General features: G+C 38.4%; 1 protein-coding gene across 1 annotated transcript in view; it reads right to left on the reverse strand.

Moving 5' to 3' along the window:
* LOC107615798 overlaps window positions 4,883-19,010 on the reverse strand; it is a 34,323-nt gene continuing 20,195 nt past the window's right edge. Inside the window, exons 2-7 of the mRNA XM_021111968.1 lie at window positions 12,190-12,243; window positions 6,520-6,892; window positions 5,425-5,524; window positions 5,198-5,269; window positions 5,045-5,122; window positions 4,883-4,964 (exon numbers count right to left, since the gene is read on the reverse strand). Coding sequence (XP_020967627.1) covers window positions 4,883-4,964; window positions 5,045-5,122; window positions 5,198-5,269; window positions 5,425-5,524; window positions 6,520-6,892; window positions 12,190-12,243 — 759 coding nt within the window. The remainder of the gene's footprint in view (window positions 4,965-5,044; window positions 5,123-5,197; window positions 5,270-5,424; window positions 5,525-6,519; window positions 6,893-12,189; window positions 12,244-19,010) is intronic.

The raw sequence follows: 19,010 nt of genomic DNA on the forward strand, positions 1-19,010 counted from the left end.
AAATCTTATTTTCCAAAATACGTGGTACTGGACAAACTAGAGTCGGTACTGCCAGCTTAAGCGCCAGTACATATTTTTACAAAAATTTTTCGAAGAAGGTACATTTTCCAACTCAGAAAAATTCACTGAAATAAAATATCACATTTATATTTTCATATTAAAACTTCTAAATTTTGAATTTATTCCAGGCACTAAAATTATTATTTTTATTAAAACGGTTTTACGTGAAAAACCCCGGTTCTTACATCCTCCCCTCCTTAAAAGATTTTCGCCCTCGAAAATCCGAGTTACGCGATATATTCTCCTCAAAGCGTTCTACCTTGTTGATGTCCCCTCTCGCCTTCCACTGCGTCACTCTGATTATCATCGTTAAAAATCCAAAAATTTTTCTTAAACCAAATACCGATTTTGTAACATTTTCCAAAATCTTCAAAACAAGATCAATATCAAACCTTTCTCAAAGGACTCAAAAACTCATTTATTCTAAATCAAAACCTTTTAATTTGAATCCCCTTTGCAAGTTAAGTTTGAAACCAAATTCACAAATCAAGAAAATCTTAAAACTCACTTTTGTTGTAAACCATATTATTTAAACCAAGAGTTCCGACCAACTCTTAAAACTAAATCATTTAAATCAACAATTTCAAACCAAATTTTCAAAATCATTCAAAGCTTTAAAACTTTTTCAACAAAAATCTAAATGATAAACCTCAATTTTATGGTTTATCTTGTGCTTATTTTAGGGGATTTAATCACCTTTTCTCACATTTATTCAATGAAATAGCATGGTTTTTTAATTCTCCCTTAATTTGTGCTTAGGTGTGAAAACATGCTTTTTAGGCCCTTAAATTGGTGATTTTAATTCACTTTAATTCCATTCGATGCCTTGATGTATTTGTTGAGTGATTTCAGGTTCATAAGGCAAGTATTGGATGGAAGAAGTGAAGAGAAAAGCATGTAAAGTGGAGAACCCAGGAAGAAATGAGCATTTGGAGAATTGAGGGCCACGCGCATGCATTATCCACACGTACGCGTGCATTGAAGATTTACAAGCCACGCGCACGCGTCACCAACGCGTACGCGTGAGTAAGAGTTTTGGCCCGCGACGCGCACACGTTACCCACGCGTACGCGTGACGCTTGCCACGTGACTCACTTAAAGTAAAATCGCTGGGGGCAATTTTTGAGCTGCCCAGGCCCAAATCTAGCTCGTTTCTGAGGGTATTTGATGCAGAATTGAAGATTGAGCAAAGGGGGAGCACTTAGTTGTAGCTTGGCATCATGTAGTTTAGTTTTTAGAAAGAGAAGCTCCCTCTTCTCTCTAGATTTAGGGTTCTTAGGATACTTGCATCTTAGATCTAGGTCCAATTTCATGTTTTCATCTTGTTTCCTTTATGATTTCTTGCTTCTACATCTTCATTCTCTTAGTTTGTGATGTTAATTTTAATTTTATGCCTCTTTTATGTTCATGCACTCATGTTGGATTTGGATCTCTTTTAATGGAATTTGGTGTTGATGTTCTTTTATTGTTGATTTGAGTTGTGATCTTACTTTCCTTGCAATTGGTAGTTAGTAGATTTATATTTCTTGCTCATGATGGTTATGGATCTTGTTAATTCTTGCAATTTGTGATGTTTACTTTTCTTGCACAATAGGTGTTTGATAAAATGCTTTCTCTAGTTTTTGAGTAGTTTTCCTTACTCTTGGCCTAGGCTAAGGGAATTGAGTGACCTTGAGTCATTGGGTCTCATTGAATTGGTGATTTGGGAACCCTATGTGGTCAATTTGATGTCCATTGACACTAACCTACTACTAATCTAATTAATAGCTAGGTTGGGACTTATGGTTGATGTTGATCAAGCCTATTTGATGTACTTCAAGCTTAGGAGTAGACATTAAACGTACTTAAAGCTTTTAGAAGTAGACTTAATGGGTTGGTCCCTCATAATTATCAATGTATGGTTTGTTAACAAGGATGGTGATCTCAATTTTCCATGTCTTAGCCAAGAGTTCTTTCCATTTCTTTTATTAGTTCTTGTTATTTTACTTTCTTGTCATTTATATTTTCTTGCCAATTTCCAAATCAAACCCCCTTGTTCCTTCATAGCCGATAATTAACCACTTCATTGCAATTCCTTGTGAGACGACCCGAGGTTTAAATACTTCGGTTAATTCTTATTGGGATTTGTACTTGTGACAACCAATATTTTTGCATGTGAGGATTCTTTGTTGGTTTAGAACTATACTTGCAACGAGATTTCATTTGCGGAAATTCTAAACCATACAAGAAATCCGATCATCAAAATGGCGCCGTTACCGGGAAATTCCAATGATGCTATGTTATTAGCTATTGTATATATTGTGAATATGTTTGCCCTTTTGCTTCTTTGTTAGTTGTTGCTAGTTGTAGGACTTTGTCTTCTTTATTTCTTGTTAGCTTTTGTTTTTATTTTCTCTTTCACCATGAATTCTCACCCCTTTGGCTATGAGTTTGGTTCAAAATATGTTGTAGGAAATGGAAGCTTTAATGAGGAATTGCATCAAGGACTTGGAGATCAAAGGTGGGAGGAGCCCCAAGCTTATGAACAACCTTCTTGGGAACAACCTCCTTCCGAACTAAGTTTGACAAGAGTGCTTGAGGATATGACTACTCTCCTCACGGAGATATGCAAGGACCAAAAGGCATTTTATTCTATCCAAGCCGCTCAAGCGTCACCCCAACGTAACTACTCTCTGGATTCTTATGGGTATAATCCTAATCCTAATGCATACCAATCTAATGTATGTGATGACCCTTATTGTGATTGTCAACCACAACCACCACATACATATGACCCCTTCCCTCAACGTGGTTTTAACCATCTTACTCGCAAGCCCCTTACCACCAAACACCTCCATATGACCCTAATCCGTATCCACCATACCAACCACCTTTTGAGCCATATGAACCATACATGGAACCACAACAATTCCAGCACAATTACTCCCAAGAACCACCTCAATATACACTATCTCCATGCCCTTCCCAATATGAACTACCTTCCAATTATGAATTCTTTCCCCCAAACAATGAACCCTCTCTTCCACCACCGCCCCCCAATGACGCCCTCACGCTAGAACTAAGAGATCTTGACTTTCATATCCAAAGGCAACAAGAGGGGACGGAAAAGGAGTTTAAGGAGCTAGAAGCCAAGTTAGCTACTGTGAATGAAGCCATTAACCATATAGCCTCCCACCTAAGCTCATGCATTCCAAGTACTCCCATTGTTAAATGTGGAGAAGCAATCAAGGAGCATAATGAGGAGGTGAGTTTGGAGCTTCAAGGTGAAGAAGAGAAGTTGAAGCAAGAATTATCACAAGGGGAGGAAGTTGTGATAATTAAACTGGAAGAGGTGGTTGAAGATCTAGGAGATGTTGGAAGTCCACTGGAGTGTAGAATCATAAAGCCCTCTTCCAAGAAGCTTGATATTGATGTTGAGGAGGGTGTACAACCTCTAAAGCATATCATGGTTGAATATTTTGAAGGAGATGATCAAGAGATGGATTCAATCATTGATAAGTTCTTATCTACAATTGAATCCTCTCCCATTGGACTCGGCATAAAGAGTAAAGAAGAAGATACCTCGCCTCCCATGCCCTTGGTAAGCAATGAAAAAAAAGATTGAATTGGAAGGAAGCCACCAAGAGGAAGAGGTTGAGCAAGAAGTAAGATCTATTATTGAGGAAGATTCCACACCAATCAATGTGTCTTTTAAAATTGATAAACCTCCCTCATTGTGTTATGAAATTGATGATAAAGAGGACTGTGCACAACCTCCGACACATGGTTTGAGCAATGAGAAGTGTATAGAAGAAGTTGGTAGGTAAGGAATTGAACTTAAAGAATCTTGCAAAGAGGTGGAAGTTATAAAGAAAGACCACAAGGGGGATCTCGCATTGGCTAAGTGTGGGGAGGTCCCCCCTCCTAAGTCACCATCATCCAACACAGCATTCAAGTGGGTAAAATTCCTATCCCTAAGCTTTACTTTCTCACTTGAATACGGTTTGCTTGAAAATGATGGTCAACTTAGAGCCCTTTGTAGAGTTAAGAGTAGGAGAGAGTTATGTAGTGGTTGGAGACATCACTCTAAGTTCATGATGGTTGCATGCTCGAAGTTGAATAGCAATGGTTGGTGTAGAACCAAACTGCAAGGGTCTAGGAGAATGTTTGGATGCTTAATTGAGAATTCACAAGCCTTGTCACCCAAATTTAACTATGGTAGTCAACGAGAAGATGGGTGCAAGAACAAGGTTTGGGACCCTGGAATTCATTTCAACAATCCAAACTCTTGGGGCCTTGTCATTTACTTAAGCTTACTCGAGGGCTTTATGCGCCTAATTTGGAATCCCGGTGGACATTGGAGATGCAAATATTGGTGGGGATTCAAGGATGAATTCAAGCATAAACCACCATAGCAAGGACCCCCACCAAATGTCCAACTTAAGGACAATAACCAAAAGTGCTAGGTAGGAGACACTAGGGGTGTTCGCGGTGCGGTTTGGTTCGATTTTTGAGAGAAAAGTCATCCGATCCAATCGTTTAATTAAAGTGCGGTTCGGTTTGGTTCGGTTTTTTTCTCAAAGCCATCCGAACCAAACCAAACTAATTAAATTCGGTTTGGTTTGGTTCGGTTTGTTCGGTTTTTTCAATAATTCAAAAAAAATATTACCATACTATTTTACAAAGTCATAACATTGAAATTGACAAACACAAATACACAACAATAATAATAATAATAATAATAATAATAATAATAATAATAATGCTCTCAGAATGTTGTTGCACCTTCTCCACCAGCAAACTGACCCCCCCCAAACAAGTGCCACCGCCATGAAATTAACACCTAATCCAATGCCCGCTCTAAGACACCACGTCCACAGCTAGGTAAACCAGGTATACCACACAGTCCTCTGTTATCCGTAAAACTGCGTGCACCCAAAACAATATCAACATTACATTGCGTTATTCTGAACATTAATCATTTATTCATAATAACATAACATACTTGAAGCTAGCTCTGTGCAATAGTCTTCCTCCTAGACTTGCTGGAACACTTCCAGACAGCCTATTCCCATTTAGGTTCCTGCATCCACACAACTTTAGTACTGATTTCTCATTGTCTTATAAGTTTCATTTCTTTAACTTTAGACAATCTTACAGTCTCTGTAATGATGTCAACTCTCCAAGACTTTCTGGGATTGCTCCTTCCAAAAAGTTATAGGATAGATCACTGCATCATTGATTATTATGCCATTTAGAAACTGCATTACTATGATAATCAAACTTCTTTTCAATAACATAGATTATAAATTAACCGTTTATGTTTCTATCAATCCAGCATTCTAGCCCCCCTCACTGAAATTGTAAGCCTTAAAATTCACTAACCTGGTCACCATCCTTGATGCCATAATCTCTAAGATAAGTTGTTTCAATGACAAGCTTACGTCCTTAATAACATAAGCAAAATTGCCCCCAAACATGAGCCCTACAATTCAAAAATCAATGGAAATAATAAATCAGCTAAAAATTCATCATGGTCATTGTCATATCAGAATTCATCATAAATCACATAATACTTCACATCAGAATAATATATTAACTCTCAAGTCTCAACAGATTTAAAAATTATAACACATGAAAGTAATTAATTCAGTAATTTAGTAATTCAACAGAACAGCAATAATACCAGAACAACAATTCAGTAATTCACTTCAAAAGTAATTCAATCAATCACAGAAACAAGCAGCTGAAGTTTAGATCATTAAGCAGCAATAAACAAGCACAGAACCAGCAATAAATCAAGCACAGAACCAGCAAAAAACAAGCACTTTTACCAGCATTAAACAAGCACAAAACCAGCAATAAACAAGCACTTTTACCAGCAATAAATCAAGCAGAGAACCAGCAATAAACAAGCAATAAATTGAACAAAACCAAATAATCTTAACAATAAATCAATCACAGAAATAAGCAGCTGAAGTTTAGATCATTAAGCAGCAATAAACAAGCACAGAACCAGCAATAAACAAGCACTTTTACCAGCAATAAACAAGCACAGAACCAGCAATAAATCAAGCACAGAACCAGCAAAAAACAAGCACTTTTACCAGCATTAAACAAGCACAAAACCAGCAAAAAATAAGCACTTTTACCAGCATTAAACAAGCACAAAACCAGCAATAAACAAGCACTTTTACCAGCAATAAATCAAGCACAAAACCAGCAATAAACAAGCACAGAACCAGCAATAAACAAGCAGCTGAAGTTTAAATCATTAAGCACAGAACCAGCACTGAATAACTGATAAACTGATAAACTGATAAATTAATAGACTGCTAAACTGATAAATCAATAGACTAATAAACTGAACAATAAACAATAAATAAGCAATAAACAATAAATCAGCAATAAACAATAAATCAATAAACTGATAAGTTATAACCCTAGGCCTAAACTGAACAACAAATCAGCAAAGTTTACCTGAATAGATGGCTCGGGCTCCATATGCACTTGAATCGGACAATCGGTGGCTGGGTGGGTGGGCTCCAGAAACGCTGCTGGGTGGACTGGAGGCGGCAAGGTCGGACGTGGCGAGGTCGTGGGTGGGCTCCAGAAACGCTGCTGGGTGGACTGAAGGCGGCGAGGTCGGACGTGGCGAGGTCGGAGGTGGCTCTAGAAACGCTGCTGGGTAGACTGGAGGCGGCGAGGTCGCAGGTGGCGTGGTCAGAGGTGGCTCCAGAAACGCTGCTGGGTGGAGGCTGGGTCGTGCACCGGCGGTGGAGGTTCTCCTCTGTTCGGCGGTGGGATTTGGAGGAATTGAGGAAGGCTTCGATCTAGGATTTGGAGAGGGAAGCTGTTGCGCATGTGGGGAAGGAGAAGTGGGGGTGTGGCCGTCTCACACTCTCACGAGTCACGTCTGGGTCTGGGTCTGGGGGGTGGGGTAGTTTTAATTTTAGGGTTTTGTTAAGAACCGGTTCGGTTCGGTTCGGTTAGGGTTTTGGTGGCAAGAACCGAAAACCGAACCGAACCGCAAAAAAACCGCAAAACATCACCTTTTTCGGTTTTTTCAGTTTTCGGTTAATTCAGTTTTCGGTTTTTTCGGTTCGGTCCATCGGTTTAGTTCGGTCTGGATTGGTTTTGAACACCCCTAGGAGACACCCCACCATGGTAAACTCTTTTCATTTTCTCTTTTGTAAATATTGGCAAAATTAGCTTAATTTCATGTTTTTATTGGTTTGTTGAGTTTAGTTGGTAGTTTAATATGTTGAATAAGGTTCTATGCTATTTTGGTAGCTGTTTGGAGGTTTGGAATGCTTGGTTTGGTGCAAAAGCATAGAAAAATTTTGAAAAATAGGGCACCAATCTACACGTACGCGTGCTACACGCGTACGCGTGACTCAAGCATTTTCGACCATCCACGCTCACGCGTCACCCACGTGTATGCGGGGATCGCAAATTTTCACCTCCAAGCCATTTTTCCGAGAGTTGCGCGAACAGCGCGCGAACACTGTGCGAAACACGCAAGCCAACTCACGGGTAAGCATGAAGAATGCGTACGCGTCGCTCTCTAAAAAACCCATCGACGCGCACGCGTGACTCACGCGTACGCATCGCATTCATTTCACCTCAACCCACGCGCACGCGTCGTGCACGCATACGCGTGGATGCCCTTCTTTCACACACTTCTTTTCTCATCTTCTTTCCATTTCTTTCCTTCTTCTTTCTTCTTTCCTTCTTCTACCCCTCATCCAACACTTTCAAACACCATTATAACCATTTCTTTTAGTTAGTTAATTGGTAGTTTAGTTAGTTTAGTTTCTATTTCATCTTCTCTTTTTCACTATACGTGTTGATTTATTAATTTTGTTTACTATATATTGCTGCTTATTATTAACTTGATGCTATTTTAGCATAATTGCCTCCATTATTCATTGTTGGATTCTCTATTGAGTTTATAGTTGGTTACTCAGTTTTGAGCTTTTCATGTTTGACATCTTTTCATACCAAGTACATATAACTTTGCCTTCAAGTTTTTAAACTTTTTTGAATTGCATGATTTGGCCACCATGTGATTTGAATTTTTCTCTTCGATTAGGCAATTTCTTGATGGATGTTGTGTATTTATCTTGATGCATAGTGCTTCTTGATTATATACATCCATATGTTTTTGGCTTGAATACTTTCATGCTTCTTTATTGCTTGTTTGGTTGTTTTGACCCACAAGTTTAGAGCATCTCAAGCACACTAGAATGAGTGAAGTACATGTTCCTTTTTTGTATAGTTATGACATAGCTCTCTATGTTGGTGTGTGTGTTCTAAACCGCGCGCAACTTAGAATGCACACTCACTTTTATTCATGTCACACATTGGGTCACCCACCTCATTCTAGCGAATTACCTCATTCCAACAATGTACGCTTCCTTACTTTTATATTTTCTCATCTTACGGTGTTATATTTTTGTTTTTCATGAATGTTGCACCACAAGCAAAAACGAAAACGGGAGGAAGAACACGCAGCAACCGGTTGATCTGCCAGCTCAAGGTGGCAATTCGGAGAGTCGCCATACCCCCTTGCTCATCTTTGAGTACACCGAGGACGGTACAAACTTTTAAGTGTGGGGAGGTCGTCTGACCAGTCGGCGCTTTTGGGTGACAAGTTTCTAATCCCAATAATTTTGCATTTCAGTTTTAGGTCTTTTAGGATTTTTAGTTGCATTTTCTTGTTTTGCATACATATACACAATAAGCTTAGTCAAAATAATGAAATTTTTAAAGAATTTTATCTATAGGGCACCCCAATTGATTGAAAAAAAATTTGGGACTTGCTTGAATTATATATATTGTGGAACATAAATTTTGAGCTAAGAACACAAGCATTTGAGACTTGAGCCTAATTGTGTGGTTACATTATATAACCACTTATCTTCATTCTTATGTGTATTATTCTCTTCATATGATTGTAATCTTTGATTTGTTTGATTCTTTATGTCCAGTATTTTGTGTATACACGCATTTATACGATTGAGGCCATTGGTTCAAATAGCTCACTTACCCAAATAGCCTACCTTTTATCTTCCATTGTTAGCCAACTTTGAGCCTACGCTAAACCCATTTATTCTTAATTGTAGCACATTACAAGCCTAAGCGAAAAACAATAAATGTCCTTAATTTGGATCTTTGATTAGCTTAGGCTAGTGAAAGTGTTTATCATTTGATTTTGGGAGAGTTGGGAACATTGGGTAGAGATAAAAGTATATTTTGTATTTTTGTTGGAAATCTTGGGAATTGGGTACATACTCATGTATTAATCATATGTAAACCATATGTATTGATGTTCTTGTATATATTTTAGTTTGAAAAAAAAAAGAAAAAAAATAGAAATAGAAAGGAAAAAGAGAAGCAATAGAAGGGGACAAAAATGCCCCAAAGTGAAGCTCAATAATAATCAATGCATATGTGTGTGAAAAAGTGAAGAATGGGTAGTTAGGTTAGCTTTGAAATTGTATAGGTTGTTATATAGGTTAGATGGGAAGTTTAAGTTAATCAAAGATTCAAATTTCAAGCTTACTTGACCATATATAATCTTACCTTAACCCTAACCCCATTACAACCTATGGGAAAGTCCTCATGATATTTGTATGCATGCATGAAATAACTGTTGATTGTTAGATGAAAAACAAATCTTGGAAAGCATGAGTAGGGAAAAATTGAGTGAATCAACCCCATACACTTGATCGACTAGAGCGGATACATATCCGGTGAGGGTTCGATTGCTCAATTACATGTTTTAACCCATGATCATCTTTTCTTGCAAGTTTGTAAAGTCTTTCAATAACTCAATTCAATTGCGAGTTTGCTTTGATTGCTATTGCTTTAGCCCTTGTGCATATATGCTTTCTTGGGAATTGAATTATTTCGACCAAGTAATTGCATTCATTTAGATAGTTGCATATAGATAGGTTGCATATAGTTAGTTGCATTGAATAAATGTTTATACCCTTTGCTTCTTTCTTGATTTTAGCATGAGGACATGCTTAGTTTAAGTGTGGGGAGGTTTGATAAACCTCAATTTTGTGGTTTATCTTGTGCTTATTTTGGGGGATTTTATCACCTTTTATCACATTTATTCAATGAAATAGCATGGTTTTGTAATTCTAGCTTAATTTTTGCTTAGGTGTGAAAGCATGCTTTTTAGGCCCTTTAATTGGTGATTTTAATTCACTTTAATTCCATTTGATGCGTTGATGTGTTTGTTGAGTGATTTCAGGTTCATAAGGCAAGTATTGGATGGAAGAAGTGAAGAGAAAAGCATGCAAAGTGGAGAACCCATGAAGAAATGAGCATTTGGAGAATTGAGGGCCACGCGCATGTGTTATCCACGCGTACGCGTACATTGAATATTTACAAGCCATGCGCACACGCCACCCACGCGTACGCGTGAGTTAGGAGTTTTGGCCAGCAACGCGCACGCGTCACCCACGCGTACGCGTGACGCTTGGCACGTGACTCACTTAAAGTGAAATTGCTGAGGGCGATTTCTGAGCTGCCAGGCCCAAATCCAGCTCGTTTCTGAGGGTATTTAATGTAGAATTAAAGATTAAGCAAAGGGGGAGCACTTAGTTGTAGCTTGGCATCATGTAGTTTAGTTTCTAGAGAGAGAAGCTCCCTCTTCTCTCTAGAATTAGGGTTCTTAGGATACTTGCATCTTAGATCTAGGTCCAATTTCATGTTTTCATCTTGTTTCCTTTATGATTTCTTGCTTCTACATCTTCATTCTCTTAGTTTGTGATGTTAATTTTACTTTTATGCCTCTTTTATGTTCATGCACTCATGTTGAATTTGGACTTGGATCTCTTTTAATGAAATTTGGTGTTGATGTTCTTTTATTGTTGATTTGAGTTGTGATCTTACTTTCCTTGCAATTGGTAGTTAGTAGATTTATATTTCTTGCTCATGATGGTTATGGATCTTGTTAATTCTTGCAATTTGTGATGTTTACTTTTCTTGCACAATAGGTGTTTGATAAAATGCTTTCTCTAGTTTTTGAGTAGTTTTCCTTACTTATTAGTTCTTGTTATTTTACTTTCTTGTCATTTATATTTTCTTGCCAATTTCCAAATCAAACCCCCTTGTTCCTTCATAGCCGATAATTGACCACTTCATTGCAATTCCTTGTGAGACGACCCGAGGTTTAAATACTTCGATTAATTCTTATTGGGGTTTGTACTTGTGACAACTAATATTTTTGCATGTGAGGATTCTTTGTTGGTTTAGAACTATACTTGCAATGAGATTTCATTTGAGAAAATTCTAAACCATACAAGAAATCCGATCATCACTAAACCATACCGTTTAGAAATCGAAAATCTTAATTAAAAACCGCAAAAGCATTAATCGTTACTTCCGTTGCCGCTAGTGTTAAGTCGCACCCATCAGCCGATATGCCGCAACTCCACGAACAGACTTTTCCGGAACACGCTGAGCTCGTAACGCATAGGCTAGGATAACCATCCTCATTACCTCTCTGTTAACGTGATCGACCTCATCCATGAGTTACCATTCGGGTTTTCTTTCCACACCAAATAATCGATATCGAGGTGATCAATCTCAATATCTCAGGCTCAGTGCTTCAATTATACCCAAAGGCACTCATAAACAAGCATGCTATGCATATCAAGCAGATATCCTAAATAGCATGAAAGAAAAATGACCCAGAGTGTGCAACAAAGCACAATCGGTCCATCCCTCAGCTTAAAGCAAAGGTTAATCAGAGGTTACAACATTCCTAAGGCTTATACATATTTATATATACAAGGAAATATTACATTCTAGAAGCCCAATGAAGGATTAAGCTCAAAGACAGATTTACAAAAGCGCGAAACATTCACACGAAGCTATTGTACAAGACACAAGTATAGACGCAATAGAAAAGAACATATATAAATATAATAATATAATATTCATAGAGGACTAGCCACAGCTTCCAGAGTTTAAACCAACTAGTTACAAATAGAAAGATACAAAGTTTTGGAATTAAAACAGCTTATACAACATGTCTCTCAAATAAGCCTCTAAGGCCATAAACATAAATATACAAAAGGTGAGAGAATACTATGACAAAAGTAAAACGGAAATCAACAAGGAACGAACCATACTCCGCTCTGTCACCATATCCACAATCTTACCGAAGTATACAACCTGCATCTGAAAAACAACAAAAAAATATGGAATAAGAACTGAAGGTTCTCAGTATGGTAACAGTGCCCAATGATGTAAGATGTAAGGCTCCGGGACGCCGAAGGCAATCCTAGAACTTCACATCACATACGGATATTCAAGCTTAGAATAAAATAAATATATAAGAAACTTAACCCATAAACAGGGTTATCTAAACTTAGGGGAATTCTAACTAATACTAAACACAACGCTGTATCCCACAGCCTCCGCCAACCTAACCTCCGTACGATCCCATCGCCACTGCCTGTCTAACCTCCTCAGCACCAGACAATCACAAATAATGCAAGCAAGTAAAACACAGATAGTATTCATTTACAGCAAGTAATTCAAGAAGCAAGTAGGCATGTTATACAATTAGGCAAACTCAAGTAATCAAAGCAAGCAAGCATATAGAAGATGTATATGATGAATGTCTATCCTATTGGCTCGTGATATCACTTGTCGGTCCATAAATGCCAACCCGACACATCCTTTCAGATGTAGCTTTTTTGCCGCACCCTCGGGTATAGTGCCGGGCACACTCTATTGACCCACGGATATAGTGCCGAGCACACTCTATTCACCCATGAATATAGTGCCAGGCACAATCGCATGCATAACCCAAGGATATAGTGTCTGGCCCACTCTTGTAGCAGAAAAGGTTATCAATTATAATCCAATCCCAAGAACATGATACCCTGCACACTATCATAATTAACCCAAGGATATAGTGCCTGGCACACTCTCAACATCCATCAAGATCATCCGTTCCTTTTTGAGTCCTCAACTCATCACATCCATCATCAATTTATACTTTCCATCCCAAACTCATCAATTCATTAGTGTCTCAATTTATTATCTGCAATCACCCAGTTCACTACTCTTCTCCTCACTCAACCAAACTCATCCTTGGTACACCAGAAAACCTAAACCTCCGTTTGCTAACTTTTCAAAATGACATCAACCAAATCTAAAAAGTTCTTTCCAAAGTTCTCAAACCCAAAATTAAGCCCAAAAGTCTAAAAATGGTGTCACAGAAGCTTACAATCTTGTTGGAAAGGGGAAATAGTTGAAAATAAATTTTAAATTTGATAAACAGGGGATGTGCGTACGCACAGGGGTGTGCGTGCGCACGCCCAGGAAGTTTTCAAAACGTGTGCGTACGCATAGGGGTGTGCGTACGCACAAGTACCAAAATTCACAATGTCTGTTCACTTGCACAACCCGTGCTAGCGCCCCAACAGACTGACCTTCCTAACGTGTGCGTGCGCACAAGGCTGTGCGTACGCACATACCAGAAATAAAAAAATTCTGCAACTCTGCAGAATTTCAGATTTCGACGCCAATCTTTGAATGATCATAACTTCCTCTACAAAAATCTAAATTTTGCAAAATTTATATCGAATTGAAGAGTTTTCAATGAACTTTAATTTAACGCAAATCCCAACCAAATTTGAAAACTGAGGCTCAAGTTATGATCCGTCAAAGTTCACCAAAAATCTGTTTTTACCAAAAACCTTAAAACTTTCTTTTACCAAAACTCTCATTTCAAAACCAAGCTATTCACAATCCAAATACTACCAAATTAACAAAAAATCTCATACCACTCATTCCTCAATCTCAACCATCAATAGTCTCCCATTTACACTATGTCACACCATCAAAATCATTATTCTCCAACAATAAAAAATCATCACAAACAATCCTAATTCTCTTCATTCATCAATATCATTTCCACAACCCATCATCAATTATCAACCATACCCACAACTCTCAACAATATTACACATCAACAATAATCCACCAACCTTAACATAACATCACCCACAACATTCAATATCCAAAAATCATCATCAACATACATCATCATGCATCATAATCATCAATATCCTTTATTCCAAACCCCCACAACATTTTATATTAACTTATTACCTTAAATTTCCATAACCCTCATTATTCACCAATATAACTAATCACCATACATACTCATCAATACCCATAATTTCTAACAATCACCATCAACCACACTAATCCAATATAACCAACAATTACATCAATTCACATATAATTATTCATACACCAACAACATTCAATCCTATCTTAGGGCCAACTAGCCTAAGTGTCCAGAAACATTACATATCACATAAAGGAAACCGAAACCATACCTTAGACGATTTTCAAACACACCAAACACCAAAACGAAGCCACCAAGCTTGATCCAAAGCATCAACCAACTCCAACAAACACCAAAACTCAATCTAACATCATATATATATATACAACAACAACAACAAAGCCTTGTCCCACTAAGTGGGGTCAGCTACATGAATCAAACGACGCCATTGTGCTCTGTCATGTATCATGTCTACAGAGAGACCGTTTACATGTAGATCTCGTTTGACCACCTCATGGATAGTCTTCTTAGGTCTTCCTCTGCCTTTCGCCCTTTGTCCATCTTCCATCTCATCCACCCTCCTGACTGGATGTTCTATCGGTCATCTTCTCACATGTCCAAACCACCTGAGACGCGATTCAACCATCTTTTCCACAATGGGTGCTACTCCAACTCTCTCCTTTATATCTTCATTCCTTATTTTATCCAATCGCGTATGACCACTCATCCATCTCAACATCTTCATCTCTGCCACACTCAGCTTATGTTCGTGCTCCCCTTTAGCCGCCCAACACTCCGTTCCATACAGCATAGCCGGTCTTATAGCGGTGCGATAGAATTTACCTTTAAGTTTTAAAGGCACTTTTTTGTCGCATATAAAACCATATGCACTCCGCCATTTTGACCAACCTGCTTGGATCCTATGATTTACATCCTGTTCAATCTCTCCATTATCCTGTATGATGCACCCAAGATACTTAAAACTTTTAACTTTTCGTAGGATGTTTTCTCCAATCTTCACCTCTATATTGGGGTTTTCCCTTCTCAAACTGAACTTACATTCCATATATTCCGTCTTGCTACGGCTTATGCGCAGACCATACACTTCTAGAGCTTCTCTCCATAACTTTAACTTCTTATTTAGGTCTTCCCTTGACTCTCCCAAAAGGACAATATCATCGGCAAAAAGCATGCACCATGGAACAGGCTCTTGGATGTGCTCTGTGAGTACTTCCAAGACTAATGTGAAAAGGTATGGACTTAAGAATGATCCCTGGTGTAATCCTATACCAAGAGGAAATTCCTCTGTCACACCACTTTGAGTCTTCACACTAGTTGTGGCCCCATCATACATGTCTTTAATTGCCCGAATATATGTGATCCTTACTATCCTCTTTTCTAAATCCTTCCATAAGACCTCCATTGGTACCCTATCATATGCTTTTTCCAAATCAATAAACACCATATGTAGATCCCTTTTATTACTACGATACCTCTCCATCATCCTTCTTAATAGGTATATCGCTTCAGTGGTAGATCTGCCTGGCATAAATCCAAATTGGTTCTTGGTTACTTGTGTCTCTTTTCTCAACCTCCGTTCTATCACCCTTTCCCATAACTTCATAGTATGACTCATAAGCTTAATCCCTCTATAGTTTTTGCAACTTTGTATATCCCCCTTATTCTTGTAGATAGGTACCAAGGTGCTCTTTCTTCGATCTCCCACCCTCTTGACATCCACTACGTCCTTCTTCCACTGCTTATCCACAATTATTCCAACCCCATTCATATTCTTCACATTTCCTGTATACCAAAGTTTGAAACCAGAAGTATCCAACTCCCTAGCCTTTGCACCAACCCATTTTGTTTCTTGTGGGCACATAATGTTAATCTTCCTCCTTGTCATGGTGTCCACCACCTCCATGGACTTTCCTGTTAGAGTGCCTATGTTCCATGTCCCAAATCTCAACCTTCTATCGCTTCGACCTTTATCAAGATCAAAACCTAAGATACATAAAACAATTAAACACAAGGGTTTAGTGAAACCTTACCTTATCCAACGTGAGTATGGGTAAAATCCAATAATTACCCGTTATTAGAGATCACCTAAACAAGCAAAATCACAAAATCTACTCAAAAACCAAACATAAAAATGCACAGAATTTCGGGCTGAAAAATGGGGATGGAGTTTCGAGTTCTTACCAAAAAAACTTAGAATAGAAGAGCTCGTCGAAAGCTTCACGTGGCCGCAAACGGCTCATCAATCGAAGCTCCGGATCAAAAGTTATGGCTCCCGGAAGAGGAGAGTGAATAGTAACTTCTCTTCTCCCTCTCTTCCCTCTATGCTGCGTCCCTCTCTTCAAATTGAAGAGAAATGAGCTGAAATGCTCATTAAATGGGCATATAAATATTGGGTCTTGGGCTCGGTTTGGGTCCGGTCCAACCCATTAGCGTTTTAGGTCCGTTTGACCCACTTTGGGCCAAAACCTTTAAGATTAGTGTCCGGTTTTCGATCCTAAATTATTTTTATCCTTTCAAAACAATAAATCAATTTTTCCCAAAATCTTATTTTCCAAAATATGCGGTACTGAACAAACTAGAGCCGGTACTGCCAGCTTAAACGCCAGTACGTATTTTTACAAAAACTTTTCGAAGAAGGTACATTTTCCAACTCAGAAAAATTCACTGAAATCAAATATCACATTTATATTTTCAAATTAAAACTTCTAAATTTTGAATCTATTGGCACTAAAATTATTATTTTTATTAAAACAGTTTTATGTGAAAAATCCCGGTTCTTACATCAAACCTTGTACTTAATTTTCAAAAATATCATTTTATGGTAAAGCAAGGTATTGTTCTAGGACATGTTGTTTCTAATACTGGTATATCTGTTGATCCTGCAAAGGTAGATGTTATTTATGGTTTACCTTACCCCTCCTACTTGAGGGAAATCCCTTCGTTTCTTAGTCATGCAGGTTTCTACCGGCGATTTATCAAGGACTTCAGTAAGGTTGCACTGCCTTTGTCCCGACTGCTGCAGAAGGACGTTGAGTTTGAGTTGAGTGAAGATTGCATGGAGGCATTTGAGAAGCTGAAGATTGCCTTGACCCAAGCTCCTATTGTGAGAGGGCCTGACTGGAGTAGGCCGTTCGAGATCATGTGTGACGCATCCAACTATGCAGTAGGAGCAGCGGTAGCTCAGCACGAAGGTAAGGACCCATATATTATTGCTTATGCTTCTAAGACTTTAGATGGTGCCCAGTCTAATTATACTACCACTGAAAAAGAGCTTTTAGCTATTGTTTTTGCTTTGGATAAATTCCGAGCTTATTTACTTGGAATTAAAGTGGTAGTATATTCAAACCTTGCAGATTTGAAATATTTGTTAGCTAAGAAAGAGTCTAAACCAAGGTTAATCCGTTGGATATTATTGTTGCAAGAATTTGATTTAGAGATAAAGATTAGGAGTGGTTCCCAAAATTTAGTGGCGGACCACTTGAGTCGCCTAGAGCATATTAAAAGTGACTCCACTCCTATCAATGATGCTTTTCCACTTGATAGCTTCCAAGCAATATCTGAGGTGGTTCCTTGGTATGCACTTATAGCTAATTATTTGGTTAGTCGTACATTTCCTCATAATTTTTCTAAGCATCAAAAGGACAAGCTTAAAAGCGAGTCCAAGTATTATATATGGGATGACCCATATTTGTGGAGATGTGGTGCTGACCAAATAATTAGAAGATGTGTGCCACAATCAGAATTCCAGTCAATTTTGGAGGCCTGCCACTCTTCTGAGAGTGGTGGACATTTTGGTCCTCAAAGAACTACTAGAAAAATTTTAGACTGTGGATTCTAGTAGCCCACAATTTTTAAGGATGCTACTATTTTCTATGACTTTTGCCCCCAATGCCAAAGGTTTGGAAATATATCCAAGAGGGATGAGATGCCCCAACAACTTATGTTATTTTGTGAAATTTTTTATGTTTGGAGTATTGACTTCATGGGTCCATTTCCAAACTCTAATGGTTTCTTATACATCTTGTTAGCTGTTGATTATGTTTCTAAATGGGTGGAAGCAACTCCCACCCGTACTGATGATGCTAACGTCGTTATTTCTTTTGTTCTAAATAATATTATTTGTCGCTTTGGATCACCACGAGCAATCGTGAGTGATCAAGGCTCTCATTTCTATAACAGGAGAATGACAAGTTTGCTGAAGAAACATGGCATTATTCACAAGGTGGCGATGGCTTACCATCCCCAAACGAATGGCCAAGTCGAGGTGTTTAACAGAGAGATAAAGCGCATACTGGAGAAGGTTGTAAAACCTCAGAAAGGACTGGAGCTCTAGGCTTGAGGCGCTTTGGGCTTATCAGATAGCATACAAGACACCCATCGGAATGAGTCCATTCCGCCTAGTCTATGGAAAGGCTTGTGGTGCACGAAATTGTGATGTCCAGGCTCGAACAATCCCTGGTAATGGCTCCAAAGCTTGGTGCTTTGATCTTAATTCATAATTGTCACAACTTCGATACAACTAACCAGCAAGTGCACTGGGTCGTCCAAGTAATACCTTACGTGAGTAAGGGTCGAATCCCACGGAGATTGTTGGTATGAAGCAAGCTATGGTCACCTTGTAAATCTCAGTCAGGCAGATTTAAACATGGTACTTTATTAGATTAAAATAAACAATAAAAGGGATAGAGATACTTATCTAATTCATTGGTGAGAATTTCAGATAAGAGAATGGAGATGCTTTTCGTTCCTTTGAACCTCTGCTTTCCTGCTATCTTCATCCAATCAGTCTTACTCCTTTCCATGGCTGGCTTTATGTGATACATCACCACTGTCAATGGCT

The sequence above is a fragment of the Arachis ipaensis genome, chromosome B09 (assembly GCF_000816755.2).
Source record: "Arachis ipaensis cultivar K30076 chromosome B09, Araip1.1, whole genome shotgun sequence".
In the NCBI taxonomy this organism is placed as follows: domain Eukaryota; kingdom Viridiplantae; phylum Streptophyta; class Magnoliopsida; order Fabales; family Fabaceae; genus Arachis; species Arachis ipaensis.